The sequence below is a fragment of the Boleophthalmus pectinirostris genome, unplaced genomic scaffold (assembly GCF_026225935.1).
Source record: "Boleophthalmus pectinirostris isolate CB_2022bp ecotype Guang Dong unplaced genomic scaffold, ASM2622593v1 HiC_scaffold_7, whole genome shotgun sequence".
NCBI lineage: Eukaryota > Metazoa > Chordata > Actinopteri > Gobiiformes > Gobiidae > Boleophthalmus > Boleophthalmus pectinirostris.
In genome coordinates, this window is record NW_026571473.1 from 41,190,647 (window position 1) to 41,207,541 (window position 16,895).

The window sequence follows — 16,895 nt, forward strand, 5'->3', positions numbered from 1 at the left end:
GCACAGTAGAAATAAATAAAATAAAATAAAATACAAGTCTTCTATTTTAATATTTGTACTATGTTTTTCTATATACGTCTCTATATGTATCCTCCCTGTGTTTTTATCCAGAAAAAACGGGTAAAAAAACAACGTAAAAACACACGTTTGGACGCGAATACCTGAACAAAACCGCCGTCTTTTCCGTTAAAGCTTCACTGCGTAACATTTCCAGCGAAGGGTGCTGCTTCCACCTGTTCGTCTCCATGGAAACGTTACATTTTGATCTGGAGTGTCCCGCGGTTTACGAAAATTCTTGTATTTTCCAGTCGTAAAAACGCTCGAATAACAAATAAACGCTAACGGGATGTGTTTAAAGTCCCAACACGGAACATTTCAAACAAAGAAACGGGGAAAAAAAAAGCAGGCGACAGCAGCACTATCGGCCCGGAAAAGTTGCGCGGTGCGGCTTTAAAAACGTAAAAATAAACACATTAAAAGTTGTTCGAGAGTCTCCGGTCCCGGTCAAACCCTGAATTAAAAGTTAAAAGTTGAAAAAAATATCTGTAATTTTTTAAAATAAACAGTTTTCGTTCTGTGGAAACTGTGAAAATTAATGGTCTTAGTGTTAATTTAACTCCCACTAGTGTTAAAACAACTTCCTCTAGTGTTCATTCAGCTTATTTTAGTGTTCATTCAACTTTCTTTAGTGTTAATTCAGTTTTCTTTACTGTTAATTCAACTTCTCTTAGTGTTAATTTGGCTCCTCCCACCATCACTTCAAACTCCCTCCAGAGTAGAACCAGTTTGAACCAGTTTTGTTCATAATTTCATTTTAAATTAACTCAAATAAAGTGTAAAAATAAAACCCCTCTGTGTGTTGTTTAGTTAAATCAGAATAACTCTACAAAGTGTTTTTAATTTTTAATCCAGGGTTTGAAGGAAACTCTGAGGACGAGTTCAGACACAACACACTGAAACTGAACTGGGACTAAACCAGGACTAGACCAGGACTAGACCAGGACTAGACCAGGAACTAAACCTGGAAATAGACCAGGACCAAAACAGGATTAGAACAGGACTAGAACAGGACTAAACCGGAACTAAACCAGAAACTAGACCAGAACCAGACCAGGAACTATAAACTTGGACCAGGAACTAGAGCAGGACCAGAGCAGGATTAGAAAAGGACTAGACCAGGACTAGATCAGGACTAAACGAGAACTAAACCAGGACCAGACCAGGAACTAAACCTGGAAATAGACCAGGACCAAAACAGGATTAGAACAGGACTAGAACAGGAACTAAACCAGAAACTAGACCAGAACCAGACCAGGAACTAAACTTGGACTAGACCAGGAACTAGACCAGGACCAGACCAGGACTAGACCAGGACTAGAACAGGACTAAACCGGAACTAAACCAGGAACTAGACCAGGACCAGACCAGGATTAGAACAGGACTAAACTAGGAACTAAACCAGGACCAGATCAAGACTAGACCAAAACTAAACCAAGACTAGACCAGGTCTAAACCAGGACTAGACCAGGGCCAGACTAGAACTAAACCAGGACTAAACTAAGTCTTCATCAGGTCTAGACCAGGACTAGACTAGGCCCAAACTAGGATTAGACCAGGACTAAACCAGGACTAGACCAGGAACTAGACCAGGACCAGAGCAGGATTAGATCAGGATTAAACCAGAACTAATCCAGGACTAAGCCACAACTAGACCAGGACTAAACCAGGATCAGACCAGAAGTAAACCAGGACTGAACCAGGGTTAAACTAAGTCTTCATCAGGACTAGACCAGGTTTAAACCAGGACTAGACCAGAACTAAACCAGGTCTAGTCCCGGTCCAGTCCTGGTTCTGTGTAAACATGGGGAGGATGTGGATGGCACTGTGAGGCCTTCTTCTTCTTCTTTAAAGATTCACTGCGGAACTTTCCCGGTTTGGGGTCGACCCGCCCGCTGCGCCGCTCGTCTCCACGGAAACGCCGCCGCAGAAACGTCGCCGCTTTCCTTTAATGTCCCACAGCGCGGCATTAAACCCGTTTAAGGATTTCACGTTCGGTTTAACGCCGGACTGCGGAACGTTCCGGACCGAGCGGCGACGTCTCCGCGGACGAGCGAGCGTCAGGAAAGTTCCGCGGTGCGTCTTTAAACCCGCGGGGGGGGGGCGGGGGGCGGACGGAGGGGGTGGACGCCGGTCTGGGAAAAACCGTCGGGAGCGTCGGAGCCGGGGACCGCGGCGGGGGGCGGGGCTTTCGCGCACAGTCCGGCGGCGGCGGCGGCGTTGGGAGGAGGGGGCGGAGCTAACAGGCGCAGTCGGGTTTGGGGGGCGGGGTCTGCTCCGTCAGCTGGGGACCCTGTTTGGCGCCCGTCACCGCCGGGTCGCCCGCGTCCAGACTCTCGGACATCTTCTCGCAGATGATGTCGACCAGACGCTCGAACGTCTGCTTCACGTTTATGTTGTCCTTCGCGCTCGCCTCGAAAAACTCAAACCCTGAAACAGACGACGAGAACGACGAGAACGACAAGAACGACAAGAACGACAAGAGGACGGAGGGAAGGGAGGGAGGGAAGGAAGAGAGAGGAAGAGAGAGAAGAGAGAGAGGGAAGAGAGGGAAGAGAGAGGGAAGAGAGGGAAGAGAGAGGGAAGAGAGAGGAAGAGAGAGAGAGGGAAGAGAGAGGGAAGAGAGACGGAAGAGAGGGAAGAGAGAGGGAAGAGAGAGGGAAGAGAGAGGAAGAGAGAGAGGAAGAGAGAGGGAAGAGAGAAGAGAGAGAGAGAGAGAGAGAGGGAAGAGAGAGGAAGAGAGAGGGAAGAGAGAAGAGAGAGAGGAAGAGAGAGAGGAAGAGAGAGGGAAGAGAGAGGAGAGGAAGAGAGAGAGAGAGAAGAGAGAGGAAGAGAGAGAAGAGAGGGAAGAGAGAAGAGAGGGAAGGGAAGAGAGAAGAGGAGGGAAGAGAGAGGAAGAGAGAGAGAGAGAGGGAAGAGAGAGAGAGAGAGAGAGGAAGAGAGATGGAAGAGAGAGGGAAGAGAGAGAGAGAGGAAGAGAGAGAGGAGAGAGAGAGAGAGAGGAAGAGAGAGGAAGAGAGAGAGAGGGAAGAGAGAGGAAGAGAGAGAGAGGAGAGAGGGAAGAGGGAGAGGAAGAGAGGGAAGAGAGGAAGAGAGAGGGAAGAGAGAGAGAGAGAAGAGAGGGAGGGAAGAGAGAGAGGAAAGAGAGAGGGAAGAGAGGGAAGAGAGGGAAGAGAGAGGAAGAGAGAGGGAAGAGAGAAGAGAGAAGAGAGGGAGAGAGAAGAGAGGGAAGAGAGAGGAAGAGAGAGAGAGGGAAGAGAGGAGAGGAAGAGAGAGAGAGGAAGAGAGAGGAAGAGAGAGGGAGAGAGAGAGACCGAGGGGAGAGAGAGAGAGAGGGAAGAGAGAGGGAAGAGAGAAGAGAGAGAAGAGAGGAAGAGAGAGAGAGAGGAGAAGAGAGAGGGAAGAGAGAAAGAGAGAGGAAAGAGAGGGAAGAGAGAGGGAAGAGAGGATGGAAGAGAGAAGAGAGAAGAGAGGGAAGAGAGAGGGGAAGAGAGGGAAGAGAGGGAGAAGAGAGGGAAGAGAGGGAAGAGAGAGAGAGAGAAGAGAGAGGAAGAGAGAGGGAAGAGGAGGGAGAGAAGAGAGAGAGAGAAGAGAGATGAGGAAGAGAGAGAGAGAAGAGAGAAGGAAGAGGGAGAGAGGAAGAGAGAGAGAGAGAGAGGGAGGAAGAGAGAGGAAGAGAGAGGGAAGAGAGAGGGAAGAGAGAGGGAAGAGAGGAGGGAAGAGAGGGAAGAGAGAGGAAGAGAGGGAGGGAAGAGAGAGGGAGAGAGAGGAGAGAGGGAGAGAGAGAAGAGAGAGAGAGAGAGAGAGAGAGAAGAGAGAGGAAAGAGAGATGGAAGAGAGAAGAAGAGAGAGGAAGAGAGGAAGAGAGAGAGAGAGAGAGAGAGAGAGAGAGAGAGGAAGAGAGAGAGAGAGAAGAGAGAGAGGAAGAGAGAGGGAAGAGAGGAGAGAGAGAAAGAGAGAGAGAGAGAAGAGAAGAGGAAGAAGAGAGAGGAAGAGAGGGAAGAGAGAGGGAGGGATGGAAGAGAGGGAAGAGAGAGGGAAGAGAGAGAGAGAGGGAAGAGAGACGGAAGAGAGAGGAAGAGAGAGTGGAAGAGAGAGGAGGGATGGAAGAGAGGGAAGAGAGAGGAGAGAGAGAGAGATGGAAGAGAGAGGGAAGAGAGAGGAAGAGAGAAGAGAGAGGGAGGAAGAGAGAGGAAGAGAGAGAAGAGAGAGGAAGAGAGAGGGAAGAGAGAGGAGAGAGAGAGAGAGTGGAAGAGAGGAAGAGAGAGAGAAGGAGAGAGAGGAAGAGAGAGAAGATGGAGAGAGAGAGGAAGAGAGAGAGAGAAGAGAGAGGGAAGAGAGGGAAGAGAGATGGAAGAGAGAAGGAGAAGAGAGAGGGAAGAGAGAGGAAGAGAGAGGGAGGGATGGAAGAGATGGAAGAGAGAGGGAAGAGAGACGGAAGAGAGAGGGAAGAGAGAGAGAGACGGAAGAGAGAGGGAAGAGAGAGAAGAGAGGGAAGAGAGAGGGAGAGAGAGAGAGGGAGAAGAGAGAGGGAAGAGAGAGAGAGAAGAGAGAAGAGAGAGAAGGAGAGAAGAGAGAAGAGAGGAAGAGAGATGGAAGAGAGAGAGAGGAAGAGAGAGGGAAGAGAGAGGGAAGAGAGAGGGAAGAAGAGAGAGAAGAGAGAGGAAGGAAGAGAGGGAAGAGAGAGGGAAGAGAGAGAGAGAGAGAAGAGAGAGAGAGAGAGAGAGGGAAGAGAGGGAAGAGAGAGAGGAGAGAGAGGAAGAGAGGGAAGAGAGAGGGAAGAGAGGGAAGAGAGACAGAAGAGTGAGGGAGGGAGGAAGGGAGAGATGGAGAGAAAGAAGAGAGGGAGGGAGAAAGAGAGAAAGAGAGAGGGAGAGAGACGAGGAGGGGAGAGAGAAAGAGAGGAGGGAAAGAGAACAGGAGAGGTGAAAGAGAGGGAGAGAGAAAGAGAGAGAAAGAAAGGGAGAGAGGAGAGACGGAAGAGAGGGAGAGAGAAAGAGAGGAGGGAAAGAGAGGAGGAGAGGAGGAGGGAGAGGGAGATAAAGGGAGAGAGAGAAAGGGGGGAAGGAAGAGAGGGAGGGTGAGAAGGAGAGAAAGAGAGGAGAGATGTGAAGGAGGGAGAAAGAGAGGAGGGAAAGAGAGAGAAAGAGGAGGAGAGATGGAAGAGAGGGAGAGAGGGGGAGAGAGGGAGAGAGAGGGGGATGGAAGAGGGCGAGAAAGAGAGGAGGGAAAGAGGGGAGAAAGGAGGAGAGAAAGAGAGGAGGACAGAAAGAGAGGGAGAGAGGAGGAGGGAGCGAGGGGGGGAGAAGGAGAGAAAGAGAGAGGAGAGATGTGAAGCAGGGAGAGAGAGGAGAGGGAAAGAGAGAGAAGGAGGAAGGGAGAGAGGGACAGAGAGAAGGACAGAGAGAGAGAGCGAGGGAGAGAGAGAAAGGAGGAGGAAGGAGGGAGAGAGGTGAGGGGAGGAAGTGAGAGAGAAGGAGAGAGGGAAGACAAGTGTGAAGGAGAGAGAGGAGAGAAAGAGAGGAGGGAGGGAGGGAGAGGTGAGAGAACGAGAGAAAGAGAGAGGGGAGAGAGAGAGAGTAGAGAGTTGCGAAGGAGGGAGAGAAGTGAGGGAAAGAGACAGGGAGGGAGAGAGGGAGAGAAAGAAAGAGAGAAGGTGGTGTGAAGGAGGGAGAGATAGGAGAGAAAGAGGGAAAGAGGAAGGGAGAGAGGGAGAAGGAGAGAGAGAGAGGGAGGGAGGCAGAAAGAGAGAGAGAGAGAGAGAGAAAGAGTGAGAGAGAGAGGAGAGTTGTGAAGGAGAGAGAGAGGGAGGAGAGAAAGAGAGGGAGGGAGAGAGAGAAGAAGAGAGAAAAGTAGAGGTGAGGGACCGAGAGAGAAAGGAGGAGCGAGAGAGGGAGAGAGAGAGAAAAAGGGAGAAAAAGAGAGAGAGACAGAGAGGTGAGGGAGGGAGGGAGGAGGGAAGGAGAGAGAGAGAGGGGGATAAAGAGACAGAGAGAAAATATCAATAAAATCCATTTGTTAATTCATTTATTCATTATTAATTAATCATTACATTCACAGTTCATTGTTCAGTGTCTTGCCTAAGGACACAACAACAGTTTTTGTGACTGGCGCCCCCCTGTGGCTCCTGATTTATGGCCCTTTCAGTTTTAATTTTCAATTTTACTGCAGTAGATTTGACATAATTTGAAAAGTTCCTGTCCCTGCACCTGTCTCTGCACCTGTCTCTGCACCTGTCTGCACCTGTCTGCACCTGTCCCGCCCCCCGCCGTGACACTCACCCAGATGTTCAGACAGCTGTCGTCCTCGGTCTCCGCTCACCATCCGCTCGTCCTCCATGTCGCACTTGTTTCCCACCAGCAGCACCTGCGCGTTATCCCACGAGTACGTCTTTATCTGAGTCGACCTGGTGCACGAAACAAACACACCCCGCCATCAATACACACGAGTACGTCTTTATCTGAGTCGACCTGGTGCACGAAACAACACACACCCTCAATCAATACACACACGAGTACGTCTTTATCTGAGTCGACCTGGTGCACGAAACAAACACACCCCGATCAATACACACGAGTACGTCTTTATCTGAGTCGACCTGGTGCACGAAACAAACACACCCCCATCAATACACACGAGTACGTCTTTATCTGAGTCGACCTGGTGCACGAAACAAACACACCCCCATCAATACACACGAGTACGTCTTTATCTGAGTCGACCTGGTGCACGAAACAAACACACCCCCATCAATACACACGAGTACGTCTTTATCTGAGTCGACCTGGTGCACGAAACAAACACACCCCCATCAATACACACGAGTACGTCTTTATCTGAGTCGACCTGGTGAATAAAACAAACACACCCTCATCAATACACACGAGTACGTCTTTATCTGAGTCGACCTGGTGCACGAAACAAACACACCCCGATCAATACACACGAGTACGTCTTTATCTGAGTCGACCTGGTGCACGAAACAAACACACCCCGATCAATACACACGAGTACGTCTTTATCTGAGTCGACCTGGTGCACGAAACAAACACACCCCGATCAATACACACGAGTACGTCTTTATCTGAGTTGATCTGGTGAATAAAACAAACACACCCCCATCAATACACACGAGTACGTCTTTATCTGAGTCGACCTGGTGGACAAAACAAACACACCCCGATCAATACACACGAGTACGTCTTTATCTGAGTCGACCTGGTGAATAAAACAAACACACACCCTCAATCAATACACACGAGTACGTCTTTATCTGAGTCGACCTGGTGGTCAAAACAAAAACCACACCCCGATCAATACACACGAGTACGTCTTTATCTGAGTCGACCTGGTGAATAAAACAAACACACCCCGATCAATACACACGAGTACGTCTTTATCTGAGTCGACCTGGTGAATAAAACAAACACACCCTCACTTCTCTATACACACATTTTCCTCGGGTGACTTGGTGAGCAAAACAAACACACCCCAGCCACTCCTCTGTACATACACACGTGTTTACCTGAGTGAACAGGGTGAACAAAACAAACACACCCCACAGTGTCGTGCTCCAGTACAGATGTGGTGCTTCTGCTGAGTTCTGTCTGCGTCGAATTATAAACTCTTATATTGTCTGATAATCAGGAAGTGCTCTATTCAGCTGTTTTCATGCCGGTCAGAACGGTGCCGGTGTCGTTTCCTGCACCAGAACCAAAGTTTTCTCTGGTGAACGACCCAAGTTCAAACTATTTACGTGAACTCATGATGCGTCATCGACAGAAGGAGTGGATTTACACCAAAAAAAAAAACAAGACCACGAGAAAACGGATGAAATAAGAATCATGGATCAAATCATCGACACCAGTGAGAGTTTGTATTTCTACAAGTCAATATTTATGAACCAAACTCTGACACAACATGGATCTGCTGTGGAGAAGACGACAGCGACGCCAAATACAAACATGTAAACTTATCAGGAAACACAGACACATGCAAGATGAACAGTACAAATAGTTTCTGTAGATTTAAAACTTTTAATTTAATACATGATAGTTTCAGTTGCTCTTTGTTTGTTTCTTTTCCTGCATGTGACCTGGATGAACGTGCTGACGGCTTCTGTGTCGTCACGGTTCACTCAGAAAAAACAAGTTTTACTTTTCAGTTCCCGAACGCTCTGATTTCCGGTGTGAACACGAGAGTCGGCACCGGCACGGTTCTCTGTCAGTTCTCTGTCGGTTCTCTGTCGGTTCGTCAGTTCTCTGTCAGTTCTCTGTCGGTTCTCTGTCAGTTCTCTGTTAGTTCTCTGTCGGTTCTCTGTCAGTTCTCTGTTAGTTCTCTGTCAGTTCTCTGTCAGTTCTCTGTTAGTTCTCTGTCGGTTCTCTGTCGGTTCGTCAGTTCTCTGTTAGTTCTCTGTCGGTTCTCTGTCGGTTCTCTGTCAGTTCTCTGTCAGTTCTCTGTCGGTTCTCTGTCAGTTCTCTGTTAGTTCTCTGTCAGTTCTCTGTCAGTTCTCTGTCAGTTCTCTGTCGGTTCTCTGTCAGTTCTCTGTCAGTTCTCTGTCAGTTCTCTGTTAGTTCTCTGTCGGTTCTCTGTCAGTTCTCTGTCGGTTCTCTGTCGGTTCTCTATCAGTTCTCTGTTAGTTCTCTGTCGGTTCTCTGTCAGTTCTCTGTCAGTTCTCTGTCAGTTCTCTGTTTCAGTTCTCTGTTAGTTCTCTGTCGGTTCTCTGTCAGTTCTCTGTCAGTTCTCTGTCGTTCTCTGTCAGTTCTCTGTTAGTTCTCTGTTCTTCTCTGTCAGTTTCTCTGTTAGTTCTCTGTTAGTTCTCTGTTGGTTCTCTGTCAGTTCTCTGTTCGTTCTCTGTCAGTTCTCTGTCGGTTCTCTGTCAGTTCTCTGTCGGTTCTGTCGGCCTGAAAACAGCTTTAGTGTGCCAGTCCTGCACTCGTGTTGTGTTCACGTGTACCTCGTCTTTCTCAGGATGTACCAGTCCTACTCATGTTGTGTTCAGGTACACCTCGTTTATATCAGTATGTACCAGTCCTGACGGCGTTTTACTCATGTTATGTTCAGCTGTACCTTGTGTTTCTTGTGTTGTGTTCAGGCGTACCTCGTTTATGTCAGTATGTACCAATCCTGACGGCGTTTTGCTCGTGTTGTGTTGAGGCGTACCTCGTTTTTCAGAGTACGTACCAGTCCTGGACAGTGTTGTGTTCATGTGCACCTCGTTCATGTGAGTACGTACCAGTCCTGGACAGTGTTGTGTTCATGTGCACCTCGTTCATGTGAGTACGTACCAGTCCTGGACAGTGTTGTGTTCATGTGCACCTCGTTCATGTGAGTACGTACCAGTCCTGGACAGTGTTGTGTTCATGTACACCTCGTTCATGTGAGTACGTACCAGTCCTGGACAGTGTTGTGTTCATGTGCACCTCGTTCATGTGAGTACGTACCAGTCCTGGACAGTGTTGTGTTCATGTGCACCTCGTTCATGTGAGTACGTACCAGTCCTGGGACAGTGTTGTGTTCATGTGCACCTCGTTCATGTGAGTACGTACCAGTCCTGGACAGTGTTGTGTTCATGTGCACCTCGTTCATGTGAGTACGTACCAGTCCTGGACAGTGTTGTGTTCATGTGCACCTCGTTCATGTGAGTACGTACCAGTCCTGGACAGTGTTGTGTTCATGTGCACCTCGTTCATGTGAGTACGTACCAGTCCTGGACAGTGTTGTGTTCATGTGCACCTCGTTCATGTGAGTACGTACCAGTCCTGGACAGTGTTGTGTTCAGGTGCACCTCGTTCATGTGAGTACGTACCAGTCCTGGACAGTGTTGTGTTCAGGTGCACCTCGTTCATGTGAGTACGTACCAGTCCTGGACAAGTGTTGTGTTCAGGTTACACCTCGTTCATGTGAGTACGTACCAGTCCTGGACAGTGTTGTGTTCATGTGCACCTCGTTCATGTGAGTACGTACCAGTCCTGGACAGTGTTGTGTTCAGGTACACCTCGTTCATGTGAGTACGTACCAGTCCTGGACAGTGTTGTGTTCATGTGCACCTCGTTCATGTGAGTACGTACCAGTCCTGGACAGTGTTGTGTTCATGTGCACCTCGTTCATGTGAGTACGTACCAGTCCTGGACAGTGTTGTGTTCATGTGCACCTCGTTCATGTGAGTACGTACCAGTCCTGGACAGCGTTGTGTTCATGTGCACCTCGTTCATGTGAGTACGTACCAGTCCTGGACAGTGTTGTGTTCATGTGCACCTCGTTCATGTGAGTACGTACCAGTCCTGGACAGTGTTGTGTTTCATGTGCACCTCGTTCATGTGAGTACGTACCAGTCCTGGACAGTGTTGTGTTCATGTGCACCTCGTTCATGTGAGTACGTACCAGTCCTGGACAGTGTTGTGTTCATGTGCACCTCGTTCATGTGTGTAGTACGTACCAGTCCTGGACAGTGTTGTGTTCATGTGCACCTCGTTCATGTGAGTACGTACCAGTCCTGGACAGTGTTGTGTTCATGTACACCTCGTTCATGTGAGTACGTACCATCCTGGACAGTGTTGTGTTCAGTCGTTCATGTGACGGCGTTGACGTACAGTCCTGGACGGCGTTGACACTCTTCGTTGGTGATGTCGTACATGAGGATGAAGCCCATGGCTCCTCTGTAATAGGCCGTGGTGATGGTTCGATATCGCTCCTGTCCGGCCGTGTCCTTCACACAAACACAAACACAAACAAGAGTCACTGTAAAACACATCTGTACTTCTCACACCAAATCAGGTCAATTCAGCTCAATCAATTCAGTCGGGTTTCAATCAGGTTTCGGTCAGGTTTCAATCAGGTTTCAGTCGGGTTTCAATCGGGTTTCGGTCAGGTTTCGGTCGGGTTTCGGTCAGGTTTCGGTCAGGTTTCAGTCAGGTTTCGGTCGGGTTTCAATCGGTCAGTCGGGTTTCGGTCGGGTTTCAGTCGGGTTTCGGTCGGGTTTCGGTCAGGTTTCGGTCGGGTTTCGGTCAGGGTTTCAGTCGGGTTTCAGTCGGGTTTCGGTCAGGTTCTCGGTTTCGAGGTTTCAGTCAGGTTTCAGTCAGGTTTCGGTCAGGTAGGTTTCGGTCAGGTTTCGGTTTTCCGGTCAGGTTTCAAGTCGGGGTTTCAGTCGGGTTTCGGTCAGGTTTCGGTCAGGTTTCGGTCGGGTTTCCGTCGGGTTTCGTCAGGTTTCAATCGGGTTCGTTCAGGTTTCGGTTCGGTTTCAGTCGGGTTTCGGTTCAGGTTTCAGGTTTCGGTCAGGTTTCAATCGGGTTTCGGTCAGGTTTCGGTCGGGTTTCGGGTTTCAGTCGGGTTTCGGTCAGGTTTCGGTCAGGTTTCGGTCAGGTTTCCGTCAGGTTTCAGTCAGGTTTCGGTCAGGTTTCAGTCGGGTTTCGGTCAGGTTTCAGTCGGGTTTCAGTCGGGTTTCGGTCAGGTTTCGGTCAGGTTTCGGTCGGGTTTCCGTCGGGTTTCGGTCAGGTTTCAATCGGGTTTCGGTCAGGTTTCGGTCGGGTTTCAGTCGGGTTTCGGTCAGGTTTCGGTTCGGGTTTCCGTCGGGTTTCCGTCGCGTTTCCGTACTCTAATACGATTGTAAAGGTGCAGTGCGTAACTTTCCTGATGTTCTGGAAAGCTTTGCCGCAGTTCAGTATTAAACTCGTCTTTCTTCCATTTATTAATAATTTTTGTGAGTGCTGTGAGCTCGCCTCTCCACAGACCCGCCTCTCCACAGACCCGCCTCTCCGCAGACCCGCCTCTCCACAGACCCGCCTCTCCACAGACCCGCCTCTCCGCAGACCCGCCTCTCCACAGATCTGAAACTGTCTCCATAGTAACATAATGTGCCAGAATGTACCAATGAACGACTCTAAACTGAATCTAACATCTTCTCTCTCTCTCTCCTCCTTCTCTCCTCTCTTCTCCTCTCCTCCCTCTCTCTTTCCTCCTTCTCTCCTCTCCTCCCTCTCTCTCTCCTCCTTCACTCCTGTCTCCTCTCCTCCCTCTCTCTTTCCTCCTTCTCTCTCTCCTCTCCTCTCTCCTGCCTCTCTCTTGCACTCCTCTCATCCCTCTCTTCTCTCCTCTTTCCTCACATCCTCCCTCTCTTCTCCCTCACTCCTCTCCTCCTTCTCTCCTCTCTCCTTTCCTTCCACTTTCTTCTCTCGCCTCCTTCTCTCATCTCTCTCTTCTCCCTCTCGCCTCTCCTCCCTCTCTCTTCTTCCCTTCTCCTCTCCTCTCTCCTCCCTCTCTCTTTCCTCCCTTTTTCTTCTCTCTCCCCCTGTCTCCTCTACTATCTCTCTCCTCTCTCTCTCTTCTCCTTCTCTCACCGCTCTCTCTCCTCTCTCCTCCCTCTCTCTTTCCTCCCTTTTTCTTCTCTCTCCCCCCTGTCTCCTCCTTACTATCTCTCTCCCTCTCTCTCTTCTCCTTCTCTCACCGCTCTCTCTCCTCTCTCCTCCCTCTCTCTTTCCTCCCTTTTCTTCTCTTCTCCCCCCTGTCTCCTCTACTATCTCTCTCCTCTCTCTCTTCTCCTTCTCTCACCGCTCTCTCTCCTCTCCCTTGCCTTCTCTTTTCCTCCGGACGTGGTGGGGCTAAACATTTGCCAATAGATAACGACACTGCCTCGTTATCTGTGAGCTGACAGGCTGTCAATCAAACTCCCTACGTTTCTATAGTAACTGACTTGCCTGCGCCGCCGGTACGTGGTTTACGTTACGACTGTCACACAGTCCACAGACGCAAGACGCACAGACGCTGTTTACTCCACCAAAACACAACAGTTCTTAGCGGCTTTTTTGACCTATATCTTCCTCGCAGTTCGCACAAAGTTTGTTGCGATGGCGACAAGAATCCAGGAGCAGTTCACCGCAAAAGAAAGTCCGTTTTTGAGGTGAAAGAAGAAGACAAGGGGAAAAGCAGCGAAGCCAAACTAAGGTGATTCTTGAAGATTCATTCCAGCGATGGCGCGACTGAAGCAGACGAAGGGTCTAAAGACTGAACCACTGGTCCACAAATTACTCCTGGACAGGAAACTTCTGCTTATTATGAAAATGTACTTTATTTCCAAGAGTTAGACAAACGTTTTTCAGGACACGAATGCGATATCCTATGTCTGAAAACGTAATTTTCAAGGCAAAGAAAGAGTCGCTTGCTGCTGCGTGTTGTAGTTAGTTCATTCGCACTGAATCTCCGCGCAACCTTCTCTGCACCCCTTTCCTGCTCCTCTCCCCGCTGCCCGATCTGCTCTTCCCCACTGCTCCTCACTTCTCCGGGCACAGAATCTCCGCGCACCCCTCTCCTCTCTCCTCTCCCTGCTCCTCACTTCTCGTCCGCGAACGAAATGTCCGCGCACCCGCTCCCCCCGCTCCTCACTTCTCCGTCTTGCCTAACCAACACTGTAGTTAGTTGTTTACAAGTCATGTGCAGCGGCAAACAAACGGTTTCTGGCGTAAGGAGGAGGAGGGAGGAGGTGTTTCTACGTAGGAGCTGTGGGGGGGGAGGTGGTTTCACACAGGAGCAACATTTGAAAAAGGACAAACAGTCGCTGGATTTCTGTTCCTTGGAAAATCCTCTATACAACCTTTAAGTCCTACATTTTAGAGGATCTTTAGTCTTAGGCTCCACTGTGCACTGTGGGTGAAGTGTGTTGCCAAAGGACACAGAGGTAGTTTATTCCCAGCGGTTTCCCATCCAAGTCCAGACCAGGTCCAGTCCTGTTCAGTCCTGGAGACCGGACGAGACCAGAGGTAAGGCCACAGATCTGGTTTAATGAAGCTAACCCCCCGGTGTTTGTTGACTGAAGGTGCGGTGAGATTAAGGTGCAGTTCAGGTGTGGTACAGTTCAGGTGCAGTTCAGGTGCAGGTGTGGTACAGTTCAGGTGCAGGTGCGGTACAGTTCAGGTGCAGGTGCGGTACAGTTCAGGTGCAGGTGCGGTACAGTTCAGGTGCAGGTGTGGTACAGTTCAGGGGCAGTTCAGGTGTGGTACAGTTCAGGGGCAGTTCAGTTCAGGTGGTGTTCAGTACAGTTCAGGTGCAGTTCAGGTGTGGTACAGGTGCAGGTGCAGTTCAGGTGTGGTACAATTTCAGGTGGCAGTTCAGGTGCAGGTGCAGTGTGCGTACAGGTTCAGGGCAGTTCAGGTGTGGTACAGTTCAGGTGCAGTTCAGGTGCGGTACAATTCAGGTGCGGTACAGTTCAGGGGCAGTTCAGGTGCAGTTCAGGTGTGGTACAGTTCAGGTGCAGTTCAGGTGTGGTACAGTTCAGGTTTCAGGTTGCAGGGTGTTCAGGTACAGGTTTCAGGTGGGTACAGTTCAGGTGGCAGTTCAGGTGCAGTTCAGGTGTGTGTACAGTTCAGGTGCAGTTCAGGTGGCAGTTTAGGTGCGGTACAGTTCAGTGGTAACAGTTGGTGCAGTTCAGGTGCAGTTCAGGTGCAGTTCAGGTGCAGTGCCTTCAGGTGCAGTTCAGGTGTCAGGTGTGGTACAGTTCAGGTGCAGTTCAGGTGCAGTTCAGGGTGTGTTCAGGACAGTTCAGGTGCAGTCAGTTCAGGGCAGTTCAGGTGCAGTTCAGGTGTGGTACAGTTCAGGTGCAGTTCAGGTGTGAGTTCAGTTCAGGTGCAGTTCAGGTGCAGTTCAGTTCAGTTCAGGTGCAGTTCAGGTTGTAGTACAGGTGCAGTTCAGGTGCAGTTCAGGTGTGGTACAGTTCAGGTGCAGGTGCGGTACAGTTCAGGTGCAGTTCAGGTGCAGTGGTACAGTTCAGGGCAGTCAGGTGTGGTACAGTTCAGGTGCAGTTCAGGTGCAGGTGCAGTTCACAGTTCAGTGCAGTTCAGGTGCAGTGTTTACAGTTCAGTGCAGTTCAGGTGCAGGTGGTACAGTTCAGGTGCAGTTCAGGTGTGGTACAGTTCAGGTGCAGTTCAGGTGTGGTACAGTTCAGGTGCGGTGTGGTTCAAGTGCGGTGCAGTTCGGGTTTGGTGCGGTTAAGGTGTGGTGCCATGTGGTCCAGGTGCGGTGTGGGTGCATTTCGGTTCAGGTGATTTGAGGTTCAGGTGCAGTACAGTTCAGGTGCAGTGTGGTGCTGTGCAGTTTGGGTTTGGTGCGGTTCAGGTGCAGTAGGGTTCGGGTGCTTTGTGGTTCAGATGTGGTGTGGATGTGGTGCGGGTACGGTTCAGGTGCTTTGTGGTTCAGGTCCGGTATAGTTCAGGTTCAGAACGGTTCAGCTCATTTCCTGTTTTGCTCCTGTGGTTTTGTCAGTTTGACGTCAGAGGTCAGTGCGGCAGGATCCAAATGACTTGAATGTCTTTGTGAGTCTTGCGGTCGCCTGCGGTCAGTGTCCAGACCGGACCTCAAGTTTTCATGTTTTTGTGCTTCTGTTTGTTTAGTTCCTGCTCTGATCCGTCCCTGTGCTCTGTCAAAAGTATCGAAAATCAGATTCTAATCGATACTAAAAATAATATCGAAACCAGATCCTCATTTTTCGCAGGTATCGATACTAAAAAACAGAGCAGAACTTTTCCTGAATGTGTTTAAAACGATCAGAACAAAAAGAAGACGGAGACTAAAATACAAACATAGACCTGGTTTAGACCTGGTTTAGACCTGGTTTAGTCCTGGTTTAGTCCTGGTTTAGACCTGGTTTAGTCCTGGTTTAGACCTGGTTTAGTCCTGGTTTAGTTCCTGGTTTAGTCCTGGTTTAGTCCTGGTTAGTCCTGGTTTAGTTCTGGTTTAGTCCTGGTTAGTTCTGGTTTAGTCCCTGGTTTAGACCTGGTTTAGTCCTGGTTTAGTCCTGGTTTAGTCCTGGTTTAGTCCTGGTTTTAGCCTGGTTTAGTCCTGGTTTAGACCTGGTTAGTCTGGTTTAGTCCTGGTTTAGTCCTGGTTTAGCCTGGTTTAGACCTGGTTTAGACCTGGTTCCTGGTTTAGTCTGGTTTAGTCTGGCTTTAGTCCTGGTTTAGACCTGGTTTAGACCTGGTTTAGTCCTGGTTTAGTCCTGGTTTAGTCCTGGTTTATTCTGGTTTAGTCCTGGTTTAGTCCCCAGGTTAGACCTGGTTTAGACCTGGTTTAGTCCTGGTTTAGTCCTGGTTTAGTCCTGGTTTAGTTCTGGTTTAAGTCCTGGTTTAGTCCTGGTTAGTACCTGGTTTAGTCCTGGTTTAGTCCTGGTTTAGAGACCTGGTTTAGTCCTGGTTTAGACCTGGTTTAGTCTGGTTTAGTCCTGGTTTAGTCCTGGTTTAGTCCTGGTTTAGTTCTGGTTTTAGTCCTGGTTTAGTCCTGTTTAGTCCTGGTTTAGTCCTGGTTAGACTGGTTTAGTCCTGGTTTAAGTTTTACCTGGTTTAGTCCTGGTTTAGTCCTGGTTGACCTGGTTAGTCCGGTTTAGACCTGGTTTAGTCCTGGTTTCCTGGTTTTAGACCTGGTTTAGTCCTTGGTTTAGTCCTGGTTTAAATGGTTCAGTCGCTGGTTAGTCTGGTTTGGTCTGGTAGTCCTGGTTTAGTTCCTGGTCCTGGTAGTCCTGGTTAGTCCTGGTTTAGTTTAAAGTCCTGGTTTAGTCCTGGTTAGTCCTGGTTGTTAGTCCTGGTTTTGGTTTGGTTCAGTCCGGTTTAGACCTGGTTTAGTCCTGGTTTTAGACTGGTTTAGTCTGGTTAGTCCTGGTTTTAGTCCTGGTTTGGTCCTGGTTTCCTGGTTTAGTCTTCCTGGTAGTCCTGGTTTAGTTAGTTCTGGTTTAGTCCTGGTTTAGTCCTGGTTTAGTCCCTGGTTCCTAGTCCTGGTTTAGTCTCCTGGTTTAGACCTGGTTTAGTCCTGGTTTGTCCTGGTTCAGTCCTGGTTAGACCTTTGTTGGTTTAGTTCCTGGT

At 49.3% G+C, this 16,895-nt stretch overlaps 1 protein-coding gene across 1 annotated transcript in view; it reads right to left on the reverse strand.

Annotated features, from left to right (window-relative positions):
* Positions 1-2,296: 2,296 nt before the first annotated feature.
* Positions 2,297-16,895, reverse strand: part of LOC110170499 (ras-related protein Rab-3A-like) — a 45,427-nt gene continuing 30,828 nt past the window's right edge. Inside the window, exons 3-6 of the mRNA XM_055164832.1 lie at positions 10,669-10,765; positions 10,232-10,262; positions 6,339-6,463; positions 2,297-2,487 (exon numbers count right to left, since the gene is read on the reverse strand). Of these exons, the coding sequence (XP_055020807.1) occupies positions 2,297-2,487; positions 6,339-6,463; positions 10,232-10,262; positions 10,669-10,765 (444 nt within the window). The remainder of the gene's footprint in view (positions 2,488-6,338; positions 6,464-10,231; positions 10,263-10,668; positions 10,766-16,895) is intronic.